Raw genomic sequence first — 12,375 nt, forward strand, 5'->3', positions numbered from 1 at the left:
ATTATACAATATGGTGTAGTACAGTATAACGAAACACTATCGGGCTACTTCTCCAGTGCAGTAAAAAAGATAAATAGCAAACAGTGCAAATACAAAAGACAGTAAAAGACAATATGTGCATAGTCAGTCAGTACAAGTATCGAACATAGACATAATGTGCATAGGCAAAGGTTATAACAGGTATATTGGATGTATGAACAGTATGTGCATAGTCAGATCTGTATATAAAGTGTACAGTGCAGCATAATGTTCAGGCAACATCTTAAATAAATAGTTACAGTATAAATATAAAAATATACTAGAAATAAGGCTTAGCCAGAGATGAAGTGCACAACATACCGTTTTCTGAGCTGGTGGAGCTCAGTGTGTAGTGTGCTGGGTGGTCACGCTGGTCAGTAACAGACTGTAGTGATGTTAAGCTCAGGTCGAAGCTGCTGATGTGACTAGTTTGACAGCTCGGGGATAGAAACTGTTCTTGAACCTGGTGGTTCTGGCTTGGATGTTCCAGCACCAAGTGCAGGTAGGAAGTTTTAACTAGGACACAGTGAGCATGTAAAATGGAAACACTGTATTTTCTCCTTTACAGTGTCTAGTAGTGATACCATAGTAATATTAATGAATACTGTCCAAAGTCAGAGAGTAATTTCCTCAACTCTAAATTCCACAGTAAAAATGTAGAGAAAAATGTAGGCGTTGGCAGGTGTGGTGTTTGTGTGAGCACATCTTGGCCTGAAAGTTTTCTAACGGCAAAACTAACCATCAGCTTTTTCTCACCTGCTCCCTGCCTCAAAACCACACGGCTGCAGCTTTAACACCTCCTGTGCTCCACTAGCAGAAGCAAACATCAAACAGCAGCTCAGCACCTGCGAAAGTAACACCAGGGGCTGGTGTAGGTGCGTTGAGGAGCCTAAGACTTAAAAGGAGGCCTTCAAGATGGCTGGAGAGAGAGGACTGATCACGTGTGCTGTGCTTTGTTTGTGCACTTATTTTAAGTGCTTTAGTTTGGTGTTTACCTGCACACTTAACTTTGTTCTAAGAGACTGATTGAATGTACCACCTGGGGTTTCAAACAGGTAAGAGGGATGTGGCTATACCTTCTCACTGTGTGGAAGTCCACTCTATCTAGTTCCCCAGGTCAGTGGGCACCACCCCATGTACTTTTGATTCATGGCCAGGGGAGTGTAGAGGAGTTGGCTCTTGTTTTCTGTTTGTGTTTGTTTCTGTTTGTAGTGAAGCTAAGTTCTTTCTGTTTCAGAGCAGGAAAGCGTGGTTAGGTTTTTGTTCTTTTCTTTGTTGTCATCCACAGTTCGACTCTTCCAGTGTGGTACTGGATATCATAGAACACCATTTTATTGTGGTTGGTATTAATAAAATGGCTTCAAAAGCTCTGTTGGCATTTTGTAACTGAGTGTGGGGTTTTAGTGATGTTTAGTGATCTTATTAAGTGACTGTCTGTTGACTGAGTGGTTAGTGAGGGAACTTTGGACTTTTTCTCTGCTTATTTTTTAGTCTTGTTTCTTCCATGGAAGCTTGTGTTTAGACTCTCAGGTGGATCTGATCTGCTCATCAGAGGCTTTTGTACAAATGTGAACTCCATACCAGCTCAAGTGCTCACAGTCATCAAAGCAAAAAAGAGATACACAGTATCAAATACTAAGACATTCTGAAATTCAAATACTGTACAGTTTTACTGAAACAAAAAGATGTCCTGTGCTGAAGTTTCCATATTTTATATGTATTTATTATGTCTGTGTATGTGTGTATATTATACTATTACATACAGTATACGCCCACACACACACACACACACACATACATACATATAAATGTATGTGTTTATTGCATTCAAGCAAGAAATAGCTGTTCATAAGTTAGTAATGTGTTTTTCTTTGAAAATGTGAAAAAAGCTTTTTAGCAGTTGTAAGAAAACTATAGCTGCTAGTTCACCAGTAGGGGTCCTAGCTCTCTCCACTGTGAAACGGCTGGAACATCACATTCACATTAAAGGGATATTCATAAAACTAGCGTTTATGTGATTTGTTGTTATATTCTGTAGGGCAGTGCTGCATCTCTCAGACTCAATTCATCACATTCACATTTTATGTGTGCAACTCCAGCAGCGTTTCTCACTACGATACCCAGAACTGGGTCATCCTGACAGCTGGCAAAGCCACAGAAGTAGCAGCTAATTAGTAAAGATGATATCACAGCAGTCAGTGACAGTAACAGTGACTGTAAGGGTAACACTGAGCACTGTTACTAGTCAGTAATACTGATAGAGCTGATCCTCATTGTTACACTAACAGGCCTCTGACAGCAGCCGTCAGTCATCACTGGTTCATCTAAACACTCCTGTCTAATTTCTTTTCTTTCTATCTTCATTTTTGTACTTTGTAAAGTTTATTTATTATAGAGTCTTATACTGCGGTCATTTTGCTGTTGTTGTGTTATTGTTTTGCTGCCCTGTGTCGACCAGAGCAGGGAGGGTTTCTCCTCTTCAGTCTCAGTTTCTCTCAAGGTTTCTTCCTCTTGACCTTAGAGTTTCTCTTGCCGCTGTTGCCGTTGGTGACGCTCATCTGGGGTTCGTATTCAGATTTTATTTAAAGCCACTTTGTGACAACACCGCTTATCCTCTCTAAACACAAGACACATTATCAAGGGCTTTCCTTGTATTTAAACAGGGGGGATGTTTTCAACAGATGGATAGTGATGGTTAGTGATTCATTTTGGCCGAGGTTTCCCTTTAAAGCTTGTTTGGATCTTGTGAAGACATGATATCTTGTGTTGCGGGATGATATTTTCCCAGATACCATACTGAAGTGCAGTGTCCATAGAATCATTTCAATTACAGGCGGGAGCAGGAGAAATGATTTAGATTTTCTGCAGATGAAATCTCAGGAGGGGGCCTGCAAAAACCATCCCACATACACAAATAGCTATGCAACAATATATATATATATATATATATATATATATATATATATATAGTGGAGGAAATAAGTATTTGATCCCCCACTGATTTTGAAAGTTTGTACTCTGACAAATAATTAAACAGTCTATGATTTTATGGTAGCTTCATTTTAACAGTGAGAGATGGAATATCAAAAAGAAAACCTAGAAAATTAAATAATATTTAAATAAAAAATAATTTGCATTTCATTGAGGGAAATAAGTATTTGATCCCCTATAAAAGGCCACCTGCCAACAGACTCAGTGACATTCCAACATCTCCACCATGGGCAGGACTAAAGAGCTGTCTAAAGATGTCAGGGACAAAATTGTTGACCTACACAAGGCTGGAATGGGCTACAAAGCCATAAGTAAGAAGCTGGATGAGAAGGTGACAACTGTTGGTGCAATTATTCGAAAGTGGAAGAAGTACAACATTACTGTCAATCGACCTAGGCCTGGAGCTCCATGCAAGATATCACCTCGTGTAGTCTCATTGATCATGAGAAAGGTTAAAAATCAGCCAAGAACTACACGGGAGGAGCTGGTTAATGATCTCAAGGCAGCTGGGACCACAGTCTCCAAAAAAACCATTGGTAATACACTGAGACGTAATGGTTTAAAATCCTGCAGTAAACGCAAGGTGCTCAAGAAGGCTCACATCCAGGCCCACCTCAAGTTTGCCAATGAACATATTAATGACTCCGAGAGAGACTGGGAGAAGGTGCTGTGGTCAGATGAGACCAAAATTGAGCTCTTTGGCCTCAACTCAACACAATGTGTTTGGAGGAAGAAAAATACAGAATATGACCCTAAGACCACCATCCCCACTGTCAAGCATGGTGGTGGAAGTATTATATTTTGGGGTGTTTTTCTTCTAAGGGCACAAGCCAACTTCACCGCATTGACGGGAAGATGAACGGGGCCAAGTATCACAAAATCCTGGCTGAGAACCTCCTTGCCTCCGCCAGGGTACTAAAAATGGGTCGTGGATGGGTCTTCCAGCACGACGACAACCCAAAACATACAGCCAAGGAAACAAAGGAGTGGCTCCATAAGAAGCATATCAAGGTCATAGAACGGCCTAGTCAGTCTCCTGACCGTAATCCCATAGGAAATCTATGGAGAGAGCTGAAGCTTCGCATTTCCAAATGCATGCCTAAAAACCTTAAGGATTTGGAGATGATCTGCAGAGAGGAGTGGGCCAAAATTACTCCTGAAGTGTGTGCAAACCTTATAACAAACTACAAGAACCGTCTGACTGCTGTGCTTGCCCACAAGGGTTTTGCCACCAAGTATTAAATGATGTTTTACTAGGGGGTCAAATACTTATTTCATTTAATGAAATTCAAATAAATTTTTATTTTCATTTTCTCAGTTTTTCTTTTGATATTCTATGTGTCACTGTTAAAATAAAGCTGGCATAAAATTATGAGATGTTTCATTAATTTTTTTGTATTAAAACTTTTAAAGTCAGTGGGGGATCAAACACTTATTTCCTTCACTATATATATACATACACTGTGGCTTTAAAATAGGGCCAAAACATACAAAACTTATAAACAAGAGAGAAAAAAGCAAAAAGCATTTCGCTCCTGTTGGGACAAAACCTTTCTTTCCATTTTGTTCACAGTTTTCAGTTTTTGACATATTTTAAAAGTGTTACATTGTAAGTGTCATGCTAAATGGATCAAAAGAAACAGGCCAGATTAACTTGGAAAGACGTCTGGTTCCACTGACTTACATTAAAAGTAAGGGATGTTTTTTCCTTCTCCTGAAGAGTTACTATTTTGGAGATATGAGGTTTTGTTCTGACAACATTGTAAGTGTCATGCTAAATGGATCAAAAGAAACAGGCCAGATTAACTTGGAAAGACGTCTGGTTCCTCTGACTTACATTAAAAGTAAGGGATGTTTTTTCCTTCTCCTGAAGAGTTACTATTTTGGAGATATGAGGTTTTGTTCTGACAACATTGTAAGTGTCATGCTAAATGGATCAAAAGAAACAGGCCAGATTAACTTGGAAAGACGTCTGGTTCCACTGACTTACATTAAAAGTAAGGGATGTTTTTTCCTTCTCCTGAAGAGTTACTATTTTGGAGATATGAGGTTTTGTTCTGACAACAGCGATTTACTCCTGTGCTGTATAATGAATAATGGATGTTTACACAATAAAACTACTGCTAAGAATAATAATAATAATGTAATTCAACACCTTTAATGTTGATTATTTTTAATTAATTTTGAGATAAATGTGCAGAGTTGTCAGATATGTATGGTATCTTTCTTATCACTACAGCACTGCTGTACATGCAGTCCTCCCTCAGAAACTATTAGGCCTGAATGAACAGAGGCACCATAATCAAATTCGAAATTCAAACATTAAAATAAATCAAATTTTAATATTTTGTGACTACTAGGTCTTTTAGATTAACAGTTAAATATTCATGGTTTTCATATACTAGCGTATGGAAATTATACCTCATAATTAATGATCATGAATATCCTTGATGTCTTTCATGAGTTCATAAAGGTAAAATGTGTGTGTGTGTGTGTGTGTGTGTGTGTGTGTGTGTGTGTGTGTGTGTGTGTGTGTGTGTGGAAGAGTGTGTGTTCTGAACATGTACGTCTTGGCCAGAATATTTTCCAACCACAAAGCTGGCCATCAGCTATTTGTGACCGCTCGCTGCTTTGAAACCGCACGACTTCATGTTCTGTTACCAGAAATAGTCACCTAACCTGTTCCCTGTTCACAGTGGTGAAAACACACTACAATCAGCTTAGAAGACTGAGTGGTTATTATCTGAACCATCTATGAATCAAAACAGATGCTTTTAAATTTGGTCCAAAGAGAGCACACAGACTAATGTGTTCCAAAAAAGTTTGAACGGGGGAAATTTAGGACCCTGAACATCACAAATATATTCTAAATATTTGTGATTTTCATAAAATATTTTAAAACAGATGATTCAGTCACGCTTGAGTATAAAAGATGCATCTAAAAATGGTTTGCGTCCCTCGATGATGAGCCTGAATGGGTCAAGACACGCCACTTTGCCAAAAAGCAATGTGCAGAAACTTCTCTGGACTTGAGCTCATCTGAAATAGACTGAATAGACATGTGATGCCGTTCACACACTGTCCTTTGTCCCAACTTGTTTGGAATTGGGATTGTAATGGTAATGATCAGAATCACAAATCTTTTAAATGGACATATTATTATTATTAAAAATAATAAAGCAAACTATGAAGTAGTGCATGGCATGTGTCTTTGTTTGTGTGCGCACCTCTGGCCTGAAAGAGCGACCACACGAGTGACCTTTATATTAAAAACCCACTTGTTTGCCTCCAACAGTCAACGCGCTTCTTCATTTAGAATAAAAGAAGTGTGGGCACAGGTCAACATCCGCCTATCACACTCAGTCTGCAGTGTTTTTAACAGAACACTCCTACAGAACCTGTGATCTCACGCTTCTCTTCAGCGTCTGATCAGAGACCACAGGATCTCTTTAAGCTGCTCCTGCACACAGACCCACTGCTTTACTCTGGTCAAAGACATTTCAGCTCCTATAAACTGCAGGCTTTTCATTTAGTTACAGTGAATAATTCTGTTCGTAATGTGAAACGAAGACGCATGTAGTCACTTTTACTTTTAAATACCTTAATAAGCTTCTGGGACTGAAACTCCAGTAGATCTTGGTTTGAAAGAGGACATTTTTGCTATTCTCCAGTTACTGAAGTCTTCAGCTGTGCAACTATATAGGGCCTTTGTTATGGAGTTAATTTTGTGCTGAAAGTTTCAAATAAAATAAAATCAGTATAAAAAATGTCACACATTTGTTGCAAATACAAATAAGAGTTACATCCAGCTTAACTTTTTAAAAGGATTAAATTTTCACTCACTGTGATATAAATGTTTTTCTAATTTTGTCAATTATTAAATTTTTTTTATTTTTGCTGATTTCAGTGATACATGTTTTGCTTCTGAATTTTGTCACTTTTTAACAGGGGGCAGGTCTTAGAAGAGGACATCTACCTGCACTCTCTACTGGTCAACTGATTTGGAGTGACAGGTCTTCTGAACATGTAACCATTCAGCATGAACCTCCCCAGCACTGTGGAACTCACTGTACTGTGTGCTGCTCTGAGTGCAGTGTTTTATTGGCATATTCGGCATTAGGAACGTTTATCTTATGCCTTTCAGTTATTAATGTTAATGTTACACAAATTTATAGGTCTTATGTCTGAAAAGATATAACTGTTATTTTGGGTAGTGACGAACAAGGGTATGAATGAACAAAGCTGCTCCACCTCTTGGGTTTAAAACTGCTAGAGCAGACTAGTCTAGCAGTGTCCTCTAGGGCTAACTAGGAGAGCCATACTATAGTTTAATATACAATAGTTTACAATAGTTTATACAATCGTTTAAACAGCATAGAAACATGCACTGAGCACTTTATTAGCTACTCCTACCTTTATCTACATTTACTGTTCATTCAGTGTCACTGCAGTGCTGAGAATGACCTACCACCCAGATAGTACCTGCTCTGTGGTGGTCCTGTGGGGGTCCTGACCATTATAGAACAGGGTAAAAGGGGGCTAACAAAGTATCAGAGAAACAGATGGACTACAGTCTGTAATTGTAGAACTTCAAAGTGCAGCTATATGGTCAGTGGAGCTGATAAAATGTTTAATGAGTGTAGGCACAAAGTAGTGACCTAATAAAGTGACCATTGAGTGTGTGATATATGCATGACGTCATTTTCATGAAGCTGTGCAGCTGCATGTCTGTGTTTGAGCCTGTCTGTTCTGTTACGGCCAATTAATAAAACCAGTAAGCCACTTGAGGCCACGTTCCAAACATATTTTCAACATTACCATGAGTTCTACATAGAACCATTTCATGCCTAAATGGTTCTTTGCACTGTAAAATGGTTCTTCAGATTGACAGAGAATGTATATGGTTCTGTGCCAAGGTTTTCTGAAAAGGACTCTATATAGCACCAGAAAGGGTCCTGCTATTGTTATGATGTGTTTAGCTGGTATGTAGCAATATTTGTATATCGACTCTTAAATGACTTTGTAATTCAGAGAATCAAACATTTGCTGGAGAAATGTATACGGGACAAACAAGATTAGGTTTGTAACTTTAAAATAGCCCCAGACCATTATCCCTCCTCCACCAAACTTCACTGCTGGCATCCTCCCTGCATCTGCCAAATCTAGATTCATCCATCTGCCTGATAGAGAAGCGTGATTCATCACTCCAGACCACATGTTTCCAATGCTCCAGAGTCCAGCTGCAGTGTGCTTTACACTTCTCCAGCTGACGCTTGGCATTGTGTATTTTGATCTTAGGCTTGTGTGCAGCTGCTCAGCCATTTGGTGAAGCTCCTGATGTGCAGTTCTTTTGATGATGCTACATCCAGAGTCAGTTTGGAGCTCTTAATGAGTGAAAGGTGATTTTATGCACTCTGCACTTCAACACTTTATGGCGGCACTCCATGAGTTTATGTACTCTTTCACTTTGTGGCTGAGCTGTTGTTGCTCCTAGATGCTCCCATTTCACAATAATAGCACGTACAGTTGTCTGGGGCAGATCTAGTAGGACAGAAATCTCCCAAACTGATTTGTGGCAGAGGTGGCATTCTGTTGCTTGTCTTGGGAGACTGCAAGGCTATGTGCTTGATTTTATACATCTGTTAGTAATAGGTGTGGCTGAAACACCTGAACTCAATCATTAGGAGGATCACTAAAAATCTACAAAAGAACAAATGATTATTCTTTTACCCTCGACAGCTCTCTGACTTCAGCCCAACAATATTTTCAAAACCTGGTAGACATAATTATTGGCACCCTTGATGTTATGGGGGATAAAGATCATGGGCTTGGCCCATTTTTTAGCACTGGAGTGTATGTTGAGTACATGTGGTGCCTCTGTGGGTGTGAGCTAACATTCAAATGTTTTTATCTCATCAAAACAATGTGTGTCTAGTGAACTCCAGGCATTTACATTTGTGGTGAGTTGAAAGAAAAGCTTTCTTCTGGTGCACCTTCTAAATAGCTTGTGGACACTGAGGTCCAAAAAGCTACCAACTCCTCCAAATCTCCAACTGAAATCATCAGTTAGCAAGAAGGAAGATTTTGGCTTCGGGCCTCCAAAAAGGTAGCCCTGAGTGCAGAAGATGGAGGGTGCAAGGTTCCCCTTGTACCCTGTACACCCCTCACACATGTTCAGCGTTTTGCCTGTTTAGCATATTCATCCCTGTACACCACTCACACATGTCCCCTGTGGGGTGATGTCAAAGCCCCGCCCAATGTTTAACAGGACAGTGAAACTTCCTCTGATGCTGATACGCTGTGTAGCTGTGATGGCTTCAGCGATGGTTCTGCTGCTCTGGTTCATCGGTAAGTGTTTCCCAGTTTATTCAATCTTATAAGAAGACTTTGTTTGAAATGTAATGTAGGGGTATTGCTGAAATCTGAAACAAGTGATTATTCAGACTGAACAGTGTGGAATGCAGAATGTTTTGTGAAAATGTCCTGAACAGAGGACAAACACTGGACACCGTAAATATACTGTCCTGTGTTGTGTGTTTCAGGTGTGCTGTCAGTGAGTTTGAGCTCTCATGCTGGTTTAACTGTAGAAGCAGAACCTGGTGATGATGTCACTCTCTGGTGTGAACACAGCCTGACTCTGTCATCTTATTTATTCTGGCTGAAACAAATAAACAATTCAGCACCAGATTATATTACATGTAAATATTACTCAGTATCATCATCTTCATCCAAACCCTGTAATTTTATAGCTGAGAGTAACAGGTCAGTGATGAGAGTGAACTCCACGTTCTCCTCTCTCACTATAACTGCAGTTACTCTCTCTGACTCAGGACTCTATTACTGCAGCACACTGGAGGGAAAATACATGACCTTCAGCACCACAACATATTTACAGATCAGAGGTATGTAAACTAATTATAAACAAACATTATGTATTCAGTAAAAAGTATTAACAAAAATGTACGATACTGGTTTATATCATGTAAACGATCAACTAGAAAATTATTTATTTTTTATTTTATATTCTATTTCATTTTTCAGAGAATAAAGGAGTATCTTCCAAGACACCAGACGAATCTGAAGAAGGTTTGTCTCTTACTGCGTTAATAACAATGTTAGCTCATTGCTTTATTTAGGACAAATATTACTTCATACATCAATAAATTCATCCATATATATATATATATATATATATATATATGTGTGTGTGTGTGTGTGTGTGTGTGTGTGTGTGTATGTATGTGTATGTATGTATGTATATATATATATGTATGTAATATACACCCATCCATCCATTTTCTAGGCCGCTTCTCCTACAGGGTTACGGGGGGTGCCGGAGCCTATCCCATCATCGGACAGAAGATATATATATATATATATATATACACACACACACACACACACACACACACACACACACACACACACACACACACACAGTATATACAAATACACACCGATCAGGCGTAACATTCAGTCCAACTCCTTGTTTCTATGCTCACTGTCCACTTTATCAGCTCCACTTACTGTATATCTGCACTCTGTAGATCTACAGTTACAGACTGTAGTCCATCTGTTTCTCTGATACTCTGTTACCCTGTTCTTCAGTGGTCAGGACCCCCATGGACCCTTACAGAGCAGGTACTACTTGGGTGATGCATCATTCTCAGCTGATAAAATGGACAATGAGCGTAGAAACAAGGAGGTGGTCGCAATGTTATGCCTGACCGGTGTATACATATATAATGTTGCCCTGTGATGGACTGGTGACCTGTCCAGGTTGTATCCTGCCTTACACCTACTGCTGGGATAGGGTCCAGCACGCCCCGCAACCCAGAAAGAGAAGTGGCTTAGAAGATGTGTGTGTGTGTGTGTGTGTGTGTGTGTGTGTGTGTGTGTGTGTGTGTGTGTGTGTAATGTTTTTCAGTTGGCTGCAAATCTGATGTCTTCCTCATGCTGACTGTGGTGTTTGGGGTTGTGATTGTAGTTCAGACTCTCCTGATGATTGTTCAGTGCATCAGAAAACAACAGAGAGAAGGTAAAATGGTTTCCTAACCATTCAAATATGGTTATCTATTGAAGTCATAAGGATCATGTGATGTACATGAATGTATATACTGTAATGTAACTTTCAAATATATAGAAAGTGTGTTGTTTCATTTTATTTTTTTATTTATTCATTTTATTTTCATTTTATTTTACTTTATAATGGACTGAAGCATTTAAGAGAAGAGAAACAGCCTTACAAAGGCTTAAAGAACTTAGCTACCACTTCAGGGACCAGCTGACTGTGTGATCTGTCCTGGTTTCCACAGATTCTAATGCTGGAGTGAAAGAAGAGAATGAGGTGAGAATGAGCTCCACAAACTTTAATTGTCCGGGTTTTCATTAATAATACGTCGATTATTTTCCCAGTAAAAAGTTTGGTCTTGTTTTCTGTATTTCTTGTTCAGTTACTTTCCCTCTGTGACTGTTTTTGATCGGTGTTCTGTGTTACTACAGGAGCAGGATGGTGAAGCGGTGAACTACGCTGCTCTGCACGTCAACAAGAGAAACAAGGGATCAGAGAAAAATGTAACTGTGTTTACATATGTTATATATTCTTCTGTAAGTAACATTCACTAAGATTACGTAAATCACTTCAGCCAAAAATATCTGTGGAATCTAAATTACTCTGAGCCGCTTTTCTTAATATATATAAGTGTTCGAATGTTTGGGCACCCCTGGTCAAAGTACATGTTATTGTTGATATTTTTAAGTGTAAGTAAGTGAACACTTTTCTGCACATTTGAACCCACAATTATTTTTTTATTGCTAGTTTATTTACTGAATTTAACATATATATATATATATATATATATATATATATATATATATATATATATATATATATAAAAGCACATCTATAGCACATCTTTAGTTTCCGTTGAACTATTGACAGTAATTGTGTATTAAAATGTGCAGCACTGTGTTCTCTGTAGTGTTATTATTACTTATCGACATCGACAAATATCATCGTACAGGGGTGCCCAAGCTTTTGCATATGACTGTAGATGAATCTGCATATTAGGAGTATAGCCAATGTTAGCCTGTTAATATCCTTACAATGTCGATATCATTGTTATATAACAGCTGCGCAGCCCTGTGAGTTTTAAAGGATGTTTACTTCATTATTTAGATCCAGTCGTTTACTAAAACAGCTGGCTGTCGTATGAATGTCTGGGTTTGGCTGCTTTGCTCTTTGTGTAAATGAGAGATTTACGGCTGATCTGTAGACTGAACCAAAATACAGTGGAAACATTTTAAATGGATACAAAGTGTTTTATGTCTTTTTACATTGTACAAAATCATTTGCTGACAACTGTA

General features: G+C 38.8%; 1 protein-coding gene across 6 annotated transcripts; it reads left to right on the forward strand.

Moving 5' to 3' along the window:
* The first annotated feature begins 839 nt into the window (after nucleotides 1–839).
* On the forward strand, nucleotides 840–11,840 carry LOC108414904. Of its 6 annotated transcripts, none has more exons than XM_037531298.1 (8): nucleotides 860–1,073; nucleotides 6,958–9,357; nucleotides 9,552–9,707; nucleotides 9,822–9,911; nucleotides 10,051–10,095; nucleotides 10,937–11,047; nucleotides 11,325–11,356; nucleotides 11,512–11,840. In XM_037531298.1, the coding sequence occupies exons 2-8, from the start codon at nucleotides 9,249–9,251 to the stop codon at nucleotides 11,632–11,634; spliced, it is 666 nt and encodes a 221-aa protein (XP_037387195.1). In that variant the 5' UTR covers nucleotides 860–1,073; nucleotides 6,958–9,248; the 3' UTR covers nucleotides 11,635–11,840. The 6 variants fall into 6 exon arrangements, with proteins under 6 accessions (XP_037387194.1, XP_037387193.1, XP_037387195.1 ...); XM_037531299.1 differs by having other exon boundaries at nucleotides 862–1,073; nucleotides 9,552–9,627; nucleotides 9,856–9,911; XM_037531301.1 differs by having other exon boundaries at nucleotides 864–1,073; nucleotides 9,552–9,627; nucleotides 9,759–9,911.
* Nucleotides 11,841–12,375: the final 535 nt, after the last annotated feature.

The sequence above is a fragment of the Pygocentrus nattereri genome, chromosome 20, assembly GCF_015220715.1.
Source record: "Pygocentrus nattereri isolate fPygNat1 chromosome 20, fPygNat1.pri, whole genome shotgun sequence".
Taxonomy (NCBI): domain Eukaryota; kingdom Metazoa; phylum Chordata; class Actinopteri; order Characiformes; family Serrasalmidae; genus Pygocentrus; species Pygocentrus nattereri.

Bases quoted from the DNA above. Each gene is read 5' to 3' on its own strand.
- LOC108414904 (XM_037531296.1), top strand. From the start codon at position 9,249: ATGTCAAAGCCCCGCCCAATGTTTAACAGGACAGTGAAACTTCCTCTG. The intron at 9,358-9,551 runs GTAAGTGTTTCC...TGTGTGTTTCAG, and splicing joins TCTGCTGCTCTGGTTCATCG to GTGTGCTGTCAGTGAGTTTG. The intron at 11,357-11,511 runs GTGAGAATGAGC...GTGTTACTACAG, and splicing joins GAGTGAAAGAAGAGAATGAG to GAGCAGGATGGTGAAGCGGT.